At 26.9% G+C, this 19,227-nt stretch overlaps 1 protein-coding gene across 1 annotated transcript in view; it reads right to left on the minus strand.

The window, feature by feature from the left end:
* Nucleotides 1-16,474, minus strand: part of LOC135927764 (sorting nexin lst-4-like) — a 38,179-nt gene extending 21,705 nt beyond the window's left edge. The window contains exons 1-13 of the mRNA XM_065463927.1: nt 16,410-16,474; nt 16,239-16,322; nt 11,327-11,401; nt 10,143-10,214; nt 7,398-7,628; nt 6,579-6,685; nt 5,248-5,347; nt 4,243-4,377; nt 3,427-3,541; nt 2,334-2,464; nt 1,678-1,781; nt 1,355-1,458; nt 463-540 (exon numbers count right to left, since the gene is read on the minus strand). Coding sequence (XP_065319999.1) covers nt 463-540; nt 1,355-1,458; nt 1,678-1,781; nt 2,334-2,464; nt 3,427-3,541; nt 4,243-4,377; nt 5,248-5,347; nt 6,579-6,685; nt 7,398-7,628; nt 10,143-10,214; nt 11,327-11,401; nt 16,239-16,322; nt 16,410-16,424 — 1,351 coding nt within the window. The 5' untranslated portion in view covers nt 16,425-16,474. The remainder of the gene's footprint in view (nt 1-462; nt 541-1,354; nt 1,459-1,677; nt 1,782-2,333; nt 2,465-3,426; nt 3,542-4,242; nt 4,378-5,247; nt 5,348-6,578; nt 6,686-7,397; nt 7,629-10,142; nt 10,215-11,326; nt 11,402-16,238; nt 16,323-16,409) is intronic.
* Between the last annotated feature and the right edge of the window lie 2,753 nt (nt 16,475-19,227).

Below are 19,227 nucleotides of genomic sequence, written 5' to 3' on the forward strand. Positions count from 1 at the left end.
TTAAATTTAAATTACTTGGAAAATATTATAGAAGATGAGATAGACACAATAAACTTGTTTTTTGACAAATACATTTCAAGTACAATTTTTAAACTTTTTCTTTAAAATGTTTTCATAACATCTTTCTTATTGAGGTCGCCTCCATTATTTTAAACAGTCGGTGTTAGTTTTCATAAAAAAAAATAAAATCTTCGGAAAGGACACGATTTAAAAAAAAATTCGGGTGGAGTTATCGGATACAGACTTGAAAATAATTCTTTCAAAACCGGGTCCGATGCAAGGCTTTTATCCTAAGAATTGGGGTGGAAACATACAGGAATATGCGATAAAATATAATATTCCTCACCTAAGCATCCTCTAACCACCCTCCCCCCCTCCCCCGCCACTAGAATTTCCCTAGCTTTACCTTATAATTCTAATTTTTTTAAATAAAATTTCAAAAAAAATAAGTTTTAAAGTTACCTGCCCTTTCGTCCAGCTCGAAAGCTTTAGAGACGTTGCCGAATTGTGTCAGAAGAAGATCGAAATAGTTGACCGAAGCTTTGTAGATAGAATATTTATTTTTTTTGGAGGGGGGGGGAGATAAAATATAACCTTTTAATAAATGTGGATGGAGGTATCATAAAATTTGTGCCTTCCCAAAAACATTCAATAATTTTTTGTTTAAATAGGTGTTCTTAAATTACTAAACTTTGGCCATCTCTATTGCGGCTAGCATTAAAAATTGAATTAAGCTTCTAAGTAGAGTCTCAACTTGAAGATTGATTCGAATATTTTTGAATAAAAACATGGATACGCTGTTTTATAGTTGACTAAAGTGAGGTAGTTTAACAACACTACGAGAAAATTTGTATTTTTCTTTAAATCAGGTGGCTAAATGCATTTTAAAATCGTGTAAGTTCTGATATTTCTTTTTTTTGGGGGAATTTAATGAAGATTAAAAAAAATTTAAAAAAGAGTAAATGTATTTCTCTTGGCATTTTTAACGGTTTCCGAAAATATGGTTCACAATCATTTCTATAATATATCGGTTTTGAGTAGTGTTGTTAAACAGCCAACTCTATATTTTATAAGGAAAAATATTATGCAAGCCTTAAGATTCTGATCATAGGTGACACGACGGTCTGAACAATCTATTAACCAAATTTCGGGGCTTAAAACAATATTTTTCAGGGCTAAAATATCGAGTTAGCCGTTTTCTTAAAAATCGGCTCAAATCGACCCGTTTAACAACGCTAGTTTTGAGTCATAAAATGTAATTAGAGTGATGGGGAAGGGGGTGGTCTATGCATTATCTTGTATTGCGATAATTATATTTTCGAAGAGTAGATTAGACGGAACAAAAAAAATATACGCGATAATATTTTCTTGGGCAAGTCTGAGATAAGGTTGATAAGAGTGGTCACGGTGTAATCCAATTTTTTTATAAATTTCGTAAATTTTTGTATCTGTTGTTCGCTTTTTGATATATTTTTTTAACGTTAAAATAATAATATAGTATCTATCTTAAAATTTATATCTTTAAAATAATATATTACAAGTCTTAAATAATTATGCCTTAAGTCTTCTATGTTCTGCTTAAATTTTGCAGAAAAAAAGGTTTATTTAGCGTTTTTCTAATAGATTCGAAAGTTTTCCAAGCCTTAGGTGCATTAGGGAAAAAAATAGTAAAAATACATAGAATCTAGGTTTAATGTTTGACCAGGAACTTTGATGGTGTTAAATAGTTCGGCCCCAATAAGTGGATCTTTCTCGGCTTTCCTTTTGCCATCCTTCCATTGCTTAGAGGCATATTTTTATAAATTTTTATAAAAGATTGTGAAATAAATTATAACAATTACAAGTAACATAACATATCATCAAAGGGTCCTGAGGTCACTGAAGATAAGAGTTTTTAATATGATATCAACTCATCGTATTGAATAAACCAAATTAAATTGGTTTCGTTAAATAATGTCTAAACCCAAAAATTGCTCATAACCAGGTAATTTTTATTTTATATCGGGAGAGAAATGTTAAAATTAACATTTTAAAGTTTCGTAACAACATTTTCTAATAGGCAATGATAAATTTATTCGAATTCAAAAAAAAGCCCATTTTATATGTACACTCAACACGCATAACTTTAAACATCATTGGGAGAATAAGAATATCATTTTTTATTTTATGGTTATGAGCATTCCTTGGTTTTGGTTCTATTTCGTTTTGTTCGTAGAATATATATATATATATATAAAGAAGATTGTATTTGAACTTATTTTTATAAGATGATATTTTTACCTTATTTCTTTCATTATAGTTAACCCATTTATCATAATTGTGATGATTATTACTTTCATATCGGTGCAGGATACGAAATGCAGCCATACTTGACATTGAGACAGGATGGGATGCCGACAAATCCTATTTACCCACATTTGCAGCCTGTTCATCCTGTGTTCTATGAATTCTTCCTCGTACCGACCTTAAAAAAATAACACATCTGAAAATGATCCTTTTTTTCGTCAAAATTATTACATATTTTATTTTTATCTAATTTTTAAAAAAATTACTCTATCCTAAATTTATTAACTTTCGTTGTTAAAAATTTAACTATTTTAACCATTGATACGTTATAGGTTTGGTATAGTATTATAATGTTCCATGTTCGTTTTTAAATATTTTTTCGGTAAATCAATTCTTCAGTAATGTATTATTCCATATCAATAAAAATTTCAAAATATAATTTCGAATATTTTACATCGTGATCTATTAAAATACAAGAATAATATGTTCTCTATTAAGGTTTCAAATTATCATATCAGGCCCGTGGTCAGATATTCTCAGTTGGGTTGGGGGGTGGGAATAAAACCAGACACTCATAGAAAATTTTTGCCATTTATATTAAAAAAATTTAAATGCAAATAATTAATAAATATACAAAATAAAACTAAAATATATAATATGACGAATTTTTATTCTTAAATTTTAATAATAAATGAATTTTAAAAGCCACATTTTGGGGTATTTTTTTTCATATGCTAGAACTAAGTTTTGTTTTCGTTATTTTTCATCTATTCTCTGATGCTGGATAAAACCCTATTAAATGTAGGGAATGGCCTCACAAGAAGCTGCTGAATATCATTTATATAATATTTTTAAATGCAATATGCATAAGGTCCCCGGTCTTGTCTACTTTCTTCTTATTTTTTTGACTTCCATAAAAGCTAATGTAATTGGCTATTAGAATTATCAAGCCCCTTGTCGGAAGAAAAACCCTTCCCTGAAGTTTTCACTGCTTTACTGATTTGGGAAACCATGTTTTTAAATGAAATAGAGATTTTACCAAATGTGGTAGTGTGTGGTGGATATAAAAATGAATATATAACACTTTAATTCAGCAAAAAGATATGTCACATAATACCGAGCCAATTATAATATTAAAACCTGTGACTTGTTTGCCCGGTAGAGGTGGGATAGCTATAAGAGTAAATTTTTCTTGGAGTCTTTCGTGCAGCCAATCGAAGTGTTTATACCTTCTGCTTATCCTTATTCCCGTATTCTGATAGTGTGTTAAATGCAGGAAAATAAATAAATATTTATACATTTCTTTGTTCACCATTTTCTTTCCTTCTTTCTTCCTTCAAGATATTCATACCGGTTTACCCTTCAATTTTTTTTCGAATATAAGCTAACCCTAAAAATGTTATTCTTACAATTTAATTTCTTTTAACACAGACCTGACATTTCTATAAAATAGATCTCCTACTTCTTGAAACCTCCCAAAAATTGTTTATTTTAAACCTAATTGTTGTGCCGATCGAAAATTTACTCCTATGAAATTCGATTATTTTTAATATATAAATTTTATAACCAACCTCCCTCTCCCAATCCATCTTTTAGCAATTAATGCCCTATTCATTCATATCATATTTACTCTTTATTAGTACAGAATGATTTAAATGGCCCCGTTCTAATTTATCCCGAGTAGGCAGATAATAATAATTCAATTAAAGTTGTATTAAGGATAGTTTCTTTTCAATTCAAAAAAAGTGTGTTATTCGTATTCAGTTCGAAAAATTCGATATTAAAAATTATTCGGAGTTCGAAATCGGCTAAAATCTAAAAACCGAACGGAACAGCCTTTTCAAATTGATAGAAACCGGAAACAGAACTACCCTTCCCCTTTATTTCCGGGATTAACCGAGGTTTCAAACTCCTAAAATATATTCTAATTATCTTATTGTTTTTTGACATTATTACCGAGCAGGTCATCTGATAAGCTATGAAGCTTTTTAAGCCTTTAAGTTTTGACTCCTTCTGGGGCGAGCTAATGGTACAGGTGTAGACTTTCTCCGGAGATATGGGCATGAAGGAGCAAGTGTTGTTCGAAGATTGCTTTAGTTTTTTTTTTTGTGATTCAAATTTAAGATAAAAAAAATAACTGGAGGGGGGGGGGGGTTGGAATTGATTAAAAATGAAGCTCCTAGAAGGATTGTCACGTGATTTTTCTTTAGAGATAGATTATTAGCTCGTTCAAATACAAGAAATATTTGCACAAATAAATAATTTATTCTGGCGAGCCTTAGTTTTTGTTTTTAAAAAGTTTTATCATACAAAAATAGCGGAGGTTGTTAACGCTCCTTTTTTTAAAAAGAATTAGGGCCAGCCCCTATCATTTGATAAATTAGCTAGCTTCCGCTACCGCTACCGAGTTATAAAAGGACAGCTATAACGGCCCGTTTTTTTTAGAAAACGGCTAACCCTAATATTTTAGTCAAAAAAATATTAGGCAAACCTGGAGATTTTGTTTAGAGACGCGCAGACCGTTCTAATAATATATCATTTAATTTTTCTTAGTATTCTATTTCCTGTGATTCGATATTTATAAGATCGTGCTAGGGCAGGAGTCCAGAAATTCGGCTTGGGAAGCCCGGGAATTAACATTTTAAAAATTAGGGCCGGGAGGTGGGAGGTGTGCCTAAAAAGTATTTCATACTAGATAATTACGTTTTCAAACTGTTCTCTTTATCGAAATAAAATGATAATTTATCTGTAATAAGGACAAAGAGGATCATGATTTTTGCTTCCTTTATCCTCATTTAAAGTAATTTCTAGTTGGGCTTAAAAATTAGAATTTGTAAGGTTTTCGCCAAACAGTCGCCATACCATCATGGTATGGAATTCCTATTAATCCAGCTCAAAATAAAATTCATATATTTTTTTAAAATTATGTTTTATAATAAAGATCTTTAAAAAGAACAATACTATGATTTCTATTGGATATTGGTTATTAGCCAAGTCGATATCTTTCATTTTGGATTGGCCCATGATGTAAGGTTCTACGCCCGTCTTGAATATAGAGAACCTTAATAAGATACGAATTTGTTTAATTATATATATATAACATATTTCGGTATGTATCGGATATTGGGGCTATAGGGATCGGATAAAATAGTGTCAAAGGAATTGGAAATACGTATCCGGTTCTTCTCAAATTATAATTATTTTGATTCAATTTTTATATCCATTTAAAACGTTATAATAAATTTTAAATACAGGCGATATGCGTTAGCGGGTAACACGGGTAACTAAATTGTAGAGTTGGCATGATTTTAATGCAATTGATTAATTTAGTAATTAATAAAATAAATGATTTTTTTTAAAATAAAAATCACGATTAAAATCATTGTAAATTTAATAGATTTATATTAAAAAGATTTTATTATATTCATTATTTATTACTACATTTTGATTATAAGTTGTGTCGTAACATAGTTCGCAATTTTATAATATTAACATTTTAAATTGTTTATTTTATATTATTTTTAATTTGTTATAATTGAATGATTTAATTTTATATACAATTTACCTTGATATTAACAAGAAAAACAAAATTACATATATATATATGATCAATAATATAAATAACTTTTCAGATTTTAGACTTTTAATATAATAAATAAAGTTTTATTTTACTTTAAAATTGGAATTTTATCTGACTTAATTTACTAAACCTTATGTTTACCTACCAAACATTTATATCTGGTCTGATCGAACTCAAGTTAATCCCTACAAGTTGTAACCTAAATTAAATGGTAAACATGCTGAGCTGAAATTAATTTTATGTTTTTCATAAGAAACTCCTATAAAAATTAGTTTTAATTTAATATTGATTAAATTTAAAGCGGGTAATTATTTAGATTTTGCAATTATTAAGCTAAATATTAATATTTTTGTAGTAAAAAGAAAATAAATTGTGGGACTTTGTATAAAAAACTTTACTTTATAATCCTACATTATAAAAAACAAATAATGACCTACCCTATAAATTTTAGTCAATTTTATGTTATTACACACATCTCCGTTTAACATTATACATAATAGTAATACAAAATTGAACTCAGGCATTTTGCGTTGTGTTTTTACCCGAAGAAAACTGTTGTTTGAAATTGAAATGGCATTTTCCCAAATAAATTTACAAACAAAATGGGTGATAAAAACTATTTTTCGTTTTTTTTATGGGGCAAATAATAAACTTTTTAAAATACAATATTTGAAATAGAAAACGCTTGAAATTTTATCTCATGAAAAGGAACCTGTTAAAATTTCTTTTGAGCGTTCCCACCCCGGTTTCACTTTGCGCCGGTTTCATTTTGTAACCGTTAGTCGATGTAGCATCCGCTTGCGACGCGGGAAGGGCGTACTTTAAAAAATATATATAATTTAAACATCCTTTATTCGTTCCTTTCAAAACCCGTCCTTCAATTATAAACCTTAGAAAATATCCTTTAATTCGCCTTGACTATTTTTTTTAAAGACAACACTTATACCCTAATGTTGATTTAGCGCGCCAAACAAAATGGTTATCGGAAATTAGAGGTAAAACTTTCGACCTTTACCTCCTTCTCTGCATTGCTTCTCGTGGTTTTAGACGCATGCGCATAAATTTAGGCTATAATCTCATTAAGACCTGGAAAAAATTTATCGTTAAGATCGATAGTGCAAGAAAATGATCTAATTGAATATCTTCGAAAAATAATGAACACCGTTCGAGGAAGCAAAAGAAACGACGGCAATACAACTAACTTGCATTTCGCGGAAAAATAAAAACATTAATTTTATTTTTTTTTCCTTTTACATTATATCGCCCATATGGTTATTATCAATTACTTACTCGGCGATTAAAAAAAATTCCATTTTTAAAAACTAATATAACAAGCCACTTTTTAAGTTGCCGCGCATTCTCGTCATCTGTCCAATTCTAATTTCCTAAGCATTTGCTAAATAACTGCGCTCATCGAGACATTCTAGGACTCTTATACAACGTCTAAATAATTAAGGGCTAACAGAACTTCGTGGAAGCATTTCTTCCTTCCTTCCTTATCTTGCTGTCATTTCCTCTTCTCCCCTCTTACATCGTCCTCCTCGTCGTCGTCCCAATCGCTGTCCCAATCTTGTTGCACGAGTTCGGCGTGCGCGGTGAGCGGCATCGATTGGAAGGTATTCGCATTTGGTTGCCCCAAAATGTTGTCTTTACTAATAAGATCGGTGGCAGATGTCCCCGGATAATTATTACCCTGTACGTTATTAATCATGTTACGATGGGCCGGGGCAGGTATGGGCGGGGCTTGATTAGAAGCCCCGAACTATAAATATAAGAGAAAATATATATATTCTTAAAAATAATATGCAAGGAGCCTCTATAATATTGTTTATTCCCATTTTTATTGTCGACATCAGAATCTATACTATTAGCCAAGCCCCTATTAAAATTAGTAGTCTGGGTCTCAGTCTATTCTTTAGCCAAATCTCATCCTTAGCCTAAACTAGAGATTTAGAGATATTTTATATCTATTTGGCACTTTTTAAAATATCGGTTATCTGCCGATATTATAAAATTTTGCTATCCGATCCGGCAAAATGGCGTCTTAATTTCCAAAAAAATTTATGTCAGATTTCATAATACATTTGTTTGTTACTTATTATGTAAATGGATTAAATAAGTATGCGATTTATAAAGAAAAATATTTCTGACCATCGTAATTATATCTACATAACTTATGTTATGGTAAAGTTAAATTATAGAATCATGCTAAAAAGTATACGAGATGAATAGATGCACGTAATGATGCGAAAAAGTTCATTTGAGTCCGATTTTTAAAAAACAAGCTAACTCAATATTTTGGTCAGAATATTTCCCAAGTCTTGAGATTTCGCTGACCAAAGCATTATGTCTTCAAGGTCTATATTTTTCCTGGATAATATACTGAGTTAGTCGTTTTAGAAAATCGGCTCAAACGGAGTTGTTGTACACCTCTAGGCAAAATATTCAACTCAATATAATAATGTGAGTCTCCTACCGAAAGATACCTATCAAAATTTTTATTTATCATTTTTTTAAAAATAAATATGTCTAAAATAATATAATTTTTAATTAGATCACGATAATAATTTAAAACAAAAACGAAATTAAACAGTTTTTTTTAAAAAAAAAAATATATTAAAAACAAAAACGAAATAAAACAGTTTTTTTTTAAAAAAAATAAATAATTTAAAAACAAAAACGAAATAAAACAGTTTTTTTTTAAAAAAAAATAATTTAAAACAAAAACAAAATAAAACAGTTTTTTTTTTAAAAAAAAATAATTTAAAACGAAAACGAAATAAAACAGTTTTTTTTTAAAAAAATAAATAATTTAAAAACAAAAACGAAATAAAACAGTTTTTTTTAAAAAAAATAAATAATTTAAAAACAAAAACGAAATAAAACAGTTTTTTTTTAAAAAAAAATAATTTAAAACAAAAACAAAATAAAACAGTTTTTTTTTTAAAAAAAAATAATTTAAAACGAAAACGAAATAAAACAGTTTTTTTTAAAAAAAATAAATAATTTAAAAACAAAAACGAAATAAAACAGTTTTTTTTTAAAAAAAAATAATTTAAAACAAAAACAAAATAAAACAGTTTTTTTTTAAAAAAAAATAATTTAAAACGAAAACGAAATAAAACAGTTTTTTTTAAAAAAAATAAATAATTTAAAAACAAAAACGAAATAAAACAGTTTTTTTTTAAAAAAAAATAATTTAAAACAAAAACAAAATAAAACAGTTTTTTTTTTAAAAAAAAATAATTTAAAACGAAAACGAAATAAAACAGTTTTTTTTAAAAAAAATAAATAATTTAAAAACAAAAACGAAATAAAACGGTTTTTTTTTAAAAAAAAAATAATTTAAAAACAAAAACGAAATAAAACAGTTTTTTTTTAAAAAAAAATAATTTAAAACAAAAACGAAATAAAACGGTTTTTTTTTTAAAAAAAAATAATTTAAAAACAAAAACGAAATAAAACAGTTTTTTTTTAAAAAAAATAAATAATTTAAAAACAAAAACGAAATAAAACGGTTTTTTTTTTAAAAAAAAATAATTTAAAACAAAAACAAAATAAAACAGTTTTTTTTTAAAAAAAAATAATTTAAAACGAAAACGAAATAAAACAGTTTTTTTTAAAAAAAATAAATAATTTAAAAACAAAAACGAAATAAAACAGTTTTTTTTTAAAAAAAAAATAATTTAAAACAAAAACAAAATAAAACAGTTTTTTTTTAAAAAAAAATAATTTAAAACGAAAACGAAATAAAACAGTTTTTTTTAAAAAAAAATAAATAATTTAAAAACAAAAACGAAATAAAACAGTTTTTTTTTAAAAAAAAATAATTTAAAACAAAAACAAAATAAAACAGTTTTTTTTTTAAAAAAAAATAATTTAAAACGAAAACGAAATAAAACAGTTTTTTTTAAAAAAAATAAATAATTTAAAAACAAAAACGAAATAAAACAGTTTTTTTTTAAAAAAAAATAATTTAAAACAAAAACAAAATAAAACAGTTTTTTTTTAAAAAAAAATAATTTAAAACGAAAACGAAATAAAACAGTTTTTTTTAAAAAAAATAAATAATTTAAAAACAAAAACGAAATAAAACAGTTTTTTTTTAAAAAAAAAATAATTTAAAACAAAAACAAAATAAAACAGTTTTTTTTTAAAAAAAAATAATTTAAAACGAAAACGAAATAAAACAGTTTTTTTTTAAAAAAAAAATAATTTAAAACGAAAAATTCTGTTTAAAAGATAATTATTATTTTTCGCATCAACATTTTCTTACAATTTCGGCAAGGTTAGAATATATGGAGGGTAAAGGTGGCGGCGGTTGAAGCGGCGGACTTTCGTAGACTACCTAAGGCAAGCGGAAAAAAATGATTTAGGCGTATATACACAATATATATATTCGATTAATCTATATATACATCTATATAGAATTAAAATTGCAAACAACGTTGATGAGAAGTAATTTGCACAAGACATTTAAAAAACTTAAAGAGGCTTATTTTAATAATATAATGTAGGTTCGATTATTGATAAAATAATTTTTTTTATTAAACGGATGTATTAATTGTCGAAACAGCTGATCGATCATATTTATTGTATTAAATAGGTCAGTGAAGTTGCCAACCCATTCCCCATCCCCACTTTTGGATTTTCTATTGATTTACTTTTTATTAGAAGAGAAGAGAAGAGAAGAGAAGAGAAGAGAAGAGAAGAGAAGAGAAGAGAAGAGAAGAGAAGAGAAGAGAAGAGAAGAGAAGAGAAGAGAAGAGAAGAGAAGAGAAGAGAAGAGAAGAGAAGAGAAGAGAAGAGAAGAGAAGAGAAGAGAAGAGAAGAGAAGAGAAGAGAAGAGACCGCCAAAAACTTTGAAAGCGAATATCCCAAAAAATGATAACGGTACAAATGGATCAAGTTTTGAAAATTTGAAAAATGCCAAAAATTACAATATGGCGGTTGGAGGGTTGGGGGAGGGGGTAACTTGGCGCTATAATTTAAATTTAAAATTTGGATTCGGGAAATAAATAATTGGGACAAAAAATTATTTCGAAGCGTCATTTAGGAAGATAAAATATCGTTATAAGTTCAAAAAATTTTAATTTTTTATTTTATGGCGCCAAGACTTTAAAATTCCGGGAAACGGGTAATGAATGGCACAAATCAAGTTGAAAATGAGTACAAATCATTCTCTAATATTCCCCCATTTTGTTTCTTTAAATATCTCGAAAAGGTATGATCAAAAATCTCGATACAAATATACGTCCAATATAGGGACCACTAAAAAATCCAAAATGGTGGAGTCAAATTCACGTGACCTAAAAGAAATTGAGATTCGTAAATTTTTATTTTTTTAATATTCTACATGAGCCGGAAAGCAAATTAATATTATTCCTTAGTTTTCTTTCATTCTTTCAATCTTTAATTTCCTTCTTCCATTTTACCGAATAAAAATATTATTTTTTTTACTTCTAGATATGACTGAGGTATCAGGCCACACTTGCCGTACTTGTTCCTTGCTTCCCACCATCCTTCCCCGATATCCTTGGAATTCGTGAAATAATAATACATTCTTATTTAGAGTTAATCGATTTGGTTTTTAATTTTTTTTTTGAATAAAATGAATGGAAAATAGTCCTAAAAAACTGGTAGATTGATATAAGAGTAATATAATCGAGAATTAGAAAACAAAATTCCGATCAAAATTAGCTTTAATCAAACTTTTAATTATTTTTTAAAAAAATAATGATAAATATATATATGAAACGGGAAGGGAATCAGGTAAATGATTCAGTGGCACACTAAATTAACCAGAGATAATTTATGCAAATAATTCATAATCATTTCCGTTGTTCTCCCTTCCTTTTTCATTTTGTGACAAAAATATAAAATGATGTTTTTTTTTAAAAAAAAATCGGGAAAAAATATTTTTAAAATTTATTTTTCATTCGTTAAATTTATGTGTCAAAATATAATTTTATATTTTAGTTAATAATTTCATTGGGTTTTAGGATATTTTATACGAAAATAAATATCCGAGAAAAACTGGTAAGAAACCGTTTTATTATTTAAAAATATATATATCCGAGACCTACAGGTCCGGCCCTAAGTCCGGGCAGGACCTAAAAAACCGGGCCGGCGTATATTTTAAAACCGAATAATTGAAATCGCCATTATTAGCTATAAAAATCAAAAATTAATAAAATATATTTTAAAAAAATCCGGGCCGGGCCGAAAAAAATTTAAAATCCGGTCCGAGCCCGGCCGTACAAATGGTACCTCTGCTGGTCTCTGATATATATATATATTATTTTAATTTTTTTTAAAAGATTTAAAAATATACAATTATCTTCTAATGGGGTTTCCTTTCCAAACGATAAATTTAAAAAAAATATGATTTGATGATATAAAGGAGGTTTAGCCAGGAATTTTGATTAATCATATAAAAGTATTTTTTTTATTATTAGGATTTATATGATGAATAAATTTATATTTATAAAAAAAAAAATTCAAGTTAATTAAATAAAAATTGTAGTAAACTGAATTAAAATTCCAAATAAGACTTCAGGACTAATAGTGCGCATAAATTGAGCATTTACGTTTTGTCGTAATTTTTTAATGAGGAAAAAACGTAACGCATCCCTTGTTTAAATTGAGGTTGCCTTTTTTATTCATATCGTCGATTCAAAATTTTAAATAAATTCTAAAAAAAAAGATTTCTCTTTAAAAAATTATATTATCGTCTGCCTTCTTATTTCTTTAATTTCGAAATATTCCATTATTAGGATAATAAGTAAGTTATTTATATTATACATTTTATATAATATTACAGAACGAAGAATAAAAAAAAAGTAATGAAGCAAACCTATTCGCGTTTTTTTAAATGGTTGCTAACGACAAACGTTAATTTTACAAATTTGCACTAGGCCATTTGAAATGCCTTGTTTGCGCTTGCAACGAAGCGTTTGAAACGCTCATGTGCGCACTATAAGAAATATATTACTATTTAGAATAATTTGAAAAATAAGTACAAGTTAATAATTTTTTCAAAACGGTTATAATTCAAAGTTATTGGAAGAAATTATTTTTATACAAATCTAATTAGTCAAAGGTCTACAATAAGTGGACCTGTAGACCTCTAATTATGGCAATAATAATGCTTCCGCCCCCCCCCTTAGCATAGAACAAGTTCAGAATTTAGAAATAGTTATATAAGACCTATCATTTTGCCCTTTTCTTCCACCATTAGTTACGAGGAATGAAATAACCAAGACGTCTTATTACTATTCTTATGATAAGCGATTATTCCAAAAGCATTCTATTTGGGTGGATATTCCTATGAAAAATAAAGGCAAGAATCTATCTCAGATACCTACACAAACCAAGTTGGGCCCAGAGGCCCCTTCGGCGCGGCGCGCGGTGGTACGAGTCAATTGCGTCATCAAAATCTCTATGGTTACATCAGGACTTTCTTAGTCATATAGTCAGCATCCATTTTATAATTGACTCATTTTTATTTTGGGAGGTTTTGGCGCCTTAGGGGGATCTAGACTCTAGAGGGCTCTGATTGGCCCAACCGTCGAGAACTTCAGGATGAACCGGATTTTAATTCCGATTGGTGTGCGTGGGGCGAGTAAAGGGACAAATTTAGACTCATACAAGTCTCTGATTTATCTATCAAATAAACATACACTTCAATAATGTTTAGATGTACCGCTCAGATTGAATATAAAAAAAAAGTAACTTTTTTTTACAATTATTGTAATTAAATATAAATAAATGTAATTAATCGTTATTTACTTTTAAGAAGACCATGTGATTTAATATTTTATCTGGCAAGATACTTATCAGATCAGTAAGATAGATTCAATTTTATTTTTGGATGTTAAACATAAAATATAATTAAATTATCTAAATTGTATTATTATTATTTAATTTTAAAACAAAAAATACGTTAATATCCATTTTTAAATCAAAAGTATTTTTATTGATATATTATTTTACTCATAGGTAAAAATTTTCAAAGTCTGACTAAGTGATCATATAAAAACTAAAATTAAGGTGTAATAAAAACAAAATGGCTCCAGCTTTATTGAGGAAATAAATAAAAAATATTATTTTTAAACCATGGCTGACATCCTGTCTAAAATATTGCTATAGATTATAACACTAAATTTTCTCTGCTTGATATTTTTATGATTTTTTTTATGATACAAATTTAAATATCAAACAGTTATTTTAATACATAATTTTTGTAAATATGCAGAATTCCAACATCGGCTCCAGCCCAGAATATGAATATGGGATGAAGGCTTCGTGATTGACGTTTCAGTGTTGAGGATCTGTAGTATAAATCAGGTTATTATTATGGTATTCATGGATTATATTGCTCTTTATAATGACTGCAATATTTAAAAAATATGTGAGAATTCTATATCTTTTAACATTACACAGTTTTAGAATGCCGTTAAAGAAGTGAGCCAAGACGAGGGCTTAAGATAGTGCCAGAATAGAAGGGGCCCAATCCTATCGTTTATTTTGGCATTCTTTGTAATGCCACCAAACTTGGGAATTTTTTTGCTAGAAATTTAATTTGCACTTTTTCGGTAATATAATTCTCAGCTTCCAGCTTATTTTTCATATTTGGCAAATCTGGCCGAAATAATTATGATTGATTCGGATAATCATTAGAGATGCTAAATTATCTATCAGTAAATGTAGTAGAAACGTGAAAAGTATTAAAACTAGCTATCTTAATGTTGGGCATGTATAAAATAAATCAAATACATGAATTGTTACATTCCGTTTCTTCTAGAACCTATTACTTTTTTTGAAGAATGCCAGAATTTATTTTCCAAATAGAGGCAAATAAAAATTATTCAAAATTCTAATCTTCCTTTTAGCATATAAATATATCTTTGAAGAGGATTGTTTTGTCGACATTAAAATTGAGTGGTGATGGCAAGTATGAACTTGCATATAATTTAAAATTAATTTAGAGGCATAAGGAAAATAAATAGATTTAGGGCCTGGTCATGCCTGGACCAATTCTTTATAAATGGTAATACATTACATTTAAGATATTTCAGCTCTATAAGATTATTTCATTCTTCACTATAAAATATTTATCATCCTGATTTTTTTAAATTTAGAGTATAATTTTGATATCCAATCAACCAAAAAAAGGTAGAAAAATATAATATATATAACAATAATATTTTTTGGGCAATTGGCTAGGCCTCTATTTCATTGACTATATTATAGTATTATATTAAAATGCAATGTTTCAAATCATTCTGAACCAGATTATATTGATATTTGATGCTACTATTTACTTGGATAAAGAAATAGAAATAATTTAAATTATTTTAAAAAAATTGTTGCTAATGATTGCAATACCTTTAATTAAATTTTTTGAATGTTATAAAACTGTATTAAATAAATATGTTTAGCCAAGGGGGTTGTAAAAATTTATAAAAAAAAAGATTCTATACTTCCTAAACTACTTCTCAAATGAATACAAATTAGAGGTATAAATGGTAAATTTTTTAGCCTAACCTAGTGCTTTTGGAATTTCGTTTTTTCCCACCTATATTTACAGCCAAACTGATCCTGTCCAGTTAATTTAAATACAAAGCCTAACAAATATTAAATGGTCAAATTTTAGTAACAGCTGGCCAAATATTATATCCAAAAAAAATTACCCAAGTGTTTTTGCTCATATATGGCAGAAAGGTTTAGGCATCTATTACCAAAATCTCAGGGCCTGCAAAAGTAGTAAACACCTAAATAAGTAACTATTTATAATATTGAAGAGTGGTTAAATTAAAAAATGTATTTTTATGAATTATAGGTTTTAAATAATATCAGCATTTATTTATAATCCAGCTCAATAATTTTATGCCCAGCCTGTAAATTTTTTTTCCCACCCTGGCCTAAATGAAATTTTTTCAGATGTTACCCAGCCTGGCCCATCCATGTTATATTGGAGATTTCTTATTTATAAAATCTTTACAAAATATTTAAAAAATAAAAATTAATACATTTTTTTTAAATAATTAATATGATATTTTTTTTAATTTAATTTTTAAACCAAATTTATACATAAAAGTATAGCCCAATCAATAGCATGTAATAAGAAATCTTAAAATCCTGTCAATAAAATATGACACATAAAAGTCATACTTGCTCAGGAAAGTTTTGGATACACTTACAATGACAACAAATAAATATTTATTGTATTGTAAAGCAATTATTTTTATAATCATGATACAAATGTGATATAAATACTGACAGTTTATCACCATAAATTATAAAAAATAAATAAAATATTAAATTTTATTCTTATATAAATCTAAAATTAAAAATAATAAAAGATTACTTGTCTTATTATAGTAAGAATTTCACCAGATTTGGATGTTAACTCACCTGGATGCTGCGCCTCAAAATCATATAAACATTTGGCCTTATATTGTTCCAAATTAAATTACATTATATTACATGGAATATTATACAGATATTCAATAATATTATGTATCATATCAAAAGTCACCTGAATCTGTGTCATGAATTTATTTTAACCATATGGTACATTTTAACAATGAATGTCAGTCACGCCTTATTTTTGGCTATATCATGACCTACAAATTTATGAAATCGACAATGATTAGACAATATTCTGATTATAGTTTTAGAATGCATAAATATTTAGATATATATATAGACAAATATAATTTTTACTTGAAATTTGATATTAGGATGTTATTTCGGGCACTAAATTTTATGAGCTCAAAATTTAATTAAAAAAGGATGTAAAGATTAAGCCAGTATTAAATTCAATACAATATAAATATGTTTTCGTTGATTTTGTTGTTATATACCTCTTTTAATTAATATATTTTGTATATTACATCTAAAAAATATTTTTTTTTTTTTAAATTTAATTTAGATTTTTTGTAATATATATATATATATTTTTTCTTTTGTCTTTTTAATATGTATATTATTTAAGATTTTATTCTTAATTTTCTTTATAACTTTCAAAACTTATTACCTTCTCTATTGTGTTTAAAAATGATCATATTAAGATTAAAAATTTATATTTATAAATAAGATATTTAGATAATGTCATTCAAGGTTAATTTCTTTCAGGTGAATCATAATTTCATGTATATTTATCTTGATATGATTCAATTGTGTAATTGTTTTATGAGAAAAGGACACATTCATGTCCAGTTTCTAGTATTAAATGACACGCTATATAAATATTACCTTATTAACAATATTTTTTGGTGAGAAAATGACTAACAAGTATATTGACCGATTGTTACAGGAAACATATATTTTTATAAAATTTTAAATATAAATTACATTATACCAATATAATAGAATAGATTCATAGGCGTAGCCAGGGGGGGCAAACGTACATTTTTCTCCCCTTCAGAAATTTATCACTTTTTGTAAATATCATTTTTAGCTAATAAAAAATATCCCCCTTAGTCCTACCCCCACTCCCTGACCCTCAAATATGTATGATATCTTAAATAATAATTTAAAAGAAAGAATGTAAAGTTGATATTTTTTTATAAAACTATTCATCATAATTTTTTTAAGAAATATTATTGTTATTTAAAAATATCAAGCATAAATTTATTAGGACTAATAACTTTTTCTAATACATAATTTTAAATTATATGAATTATAAAAAAATTATATATATAAACCGGCACATAAAAAACTATAAAATAAATGTGAATTAAAAAATATAAAGTGAATATAACCACCATATGAATCACTTAAATGACCCAAAATAGAAATTTACATTTTTTGAGCCTTTAAAATTTATATATAAAGTAAAAATTTTTAATGTTGGAAATATAAATATTAATACGCAAAAAATTTTTAGGAATAATTGTATTTTTTATTATATTTACAGTGTAAATTCCAATCTTCGTTGGAATTGAGCTAATTTTTCAATTACTCATCCTTGCTTGGCGTCAAATGCTTATAAATATTTAAAAGATCCAAACCATTCAATCCACTTTCAGAAGTTGTACTTCTTAGGTATGTTTTCAGAGAACTGCAGGCCCGGTTCCCGGGTCGGACCGTATTTTAATTTTTTAAATACACCCGTGCCGGGCCTTATTTTTTTTTAAAAAAATTATCCGGGCTCGGCTACATATTTTAAAACCAAATATTTGAAATTAGCTATAAAAATCAAAAATAATATAATTTCTTTAAAAAAAACCCCGGGCCGGGCCCAAAAAATATTGAAAAAAAATCAGGCCGTGCCCTGCAAATTATATTTCTGCAGGGCTCTGTTATTCTTCTTAAAAAAGAGAATGTTCTCTCATAGTTTACTAATGGGAAGAGTTGCTAATATATATAATCATTTTAATACATTGGGAATAAAATCTAAAATGTGTTTGAAATTATACAAAGCATCCATAGCATTTTTTCGGACTAAATTTTAGTTAATCTTTTAAACATAGTTATTCAGCTAATAAGGCATCAAACAAATATTATTTTTTTTCTATCACCATCTGAAAAAGATTGGGAAGGCTTTTTTGGAAGTAATATCTGCAGATTGGTAAGTGCTGCATGATGAATTAAAGCCATTCATTTATTTGGATTATAATTTTATAATACTTTTCTACTGATCTTATATAAATGTTTTGACGATGAGCTTGCCTTGCTGCAAATCGAGTGAAACAAATATTAAACACATATAGCTCTCCTTTTGACTCAACGATAACATATAAAATTGAAATTTTTATCAGCTCTAATAAAATGCTCTCCGCTATTCTCATCTTCTTAATCAAGTCAATGTCATGTTTTTGAAAAGTATTACATAAAATAGTTGTATACCTAAATAATACATTCTAATGAGAAAAAAAATTGAAATAAGTATTGAATCCAATAATTTTCTTGCTTCTGAGGAAATATTTCTTTCAGGCCATTGTGATATTTCAGAAATAGCATTAATAATCGGTCCTTCTAACTATATAAAAGCTGTTATTGATGGCGGAGACTCCATCTCGTTGGACAAGCTCGCACTTTCTTTCTCCCTGTTGGACAAGGAGTTCCAGAAAAAATATTATTTGACTAGAAATATGGAAATGGTAGATAAATATTACGCCACTAGAAATTTGAAAATAATAGGTAAATATTACGCCAATAAAAACTTGAAATCGAAATTAATTGATAAATAACTTAAAGATGTGTGATAAATAAATGTAATTAAATATATATTTAATATGAGATATGAATAAATATTAACAAATATAAATTAATATAAACATTAATATTTTTGAAAAATATATCCGGCATCTGCATTTTTTGGCTTTGGGGGGGGGGGGATTTGTCCCCCT

Source organism: Gordionus sp. m RMFG-2023, chromosome 4 (genome assembly GCF_954871325.1).
Source record: "Gordionus sp. m RMFG-2023 chromosome 4, tfGorSpeb1-WG-v2, whole genome shotgun sequence".
Taxonomy (NCBI): Eukaryota; Metazoa; Nematomorpha; class Gordioida; order Chordodea; family Parachordodidae; genus Gordionus; species Gordionus sp. m RMFG-2023.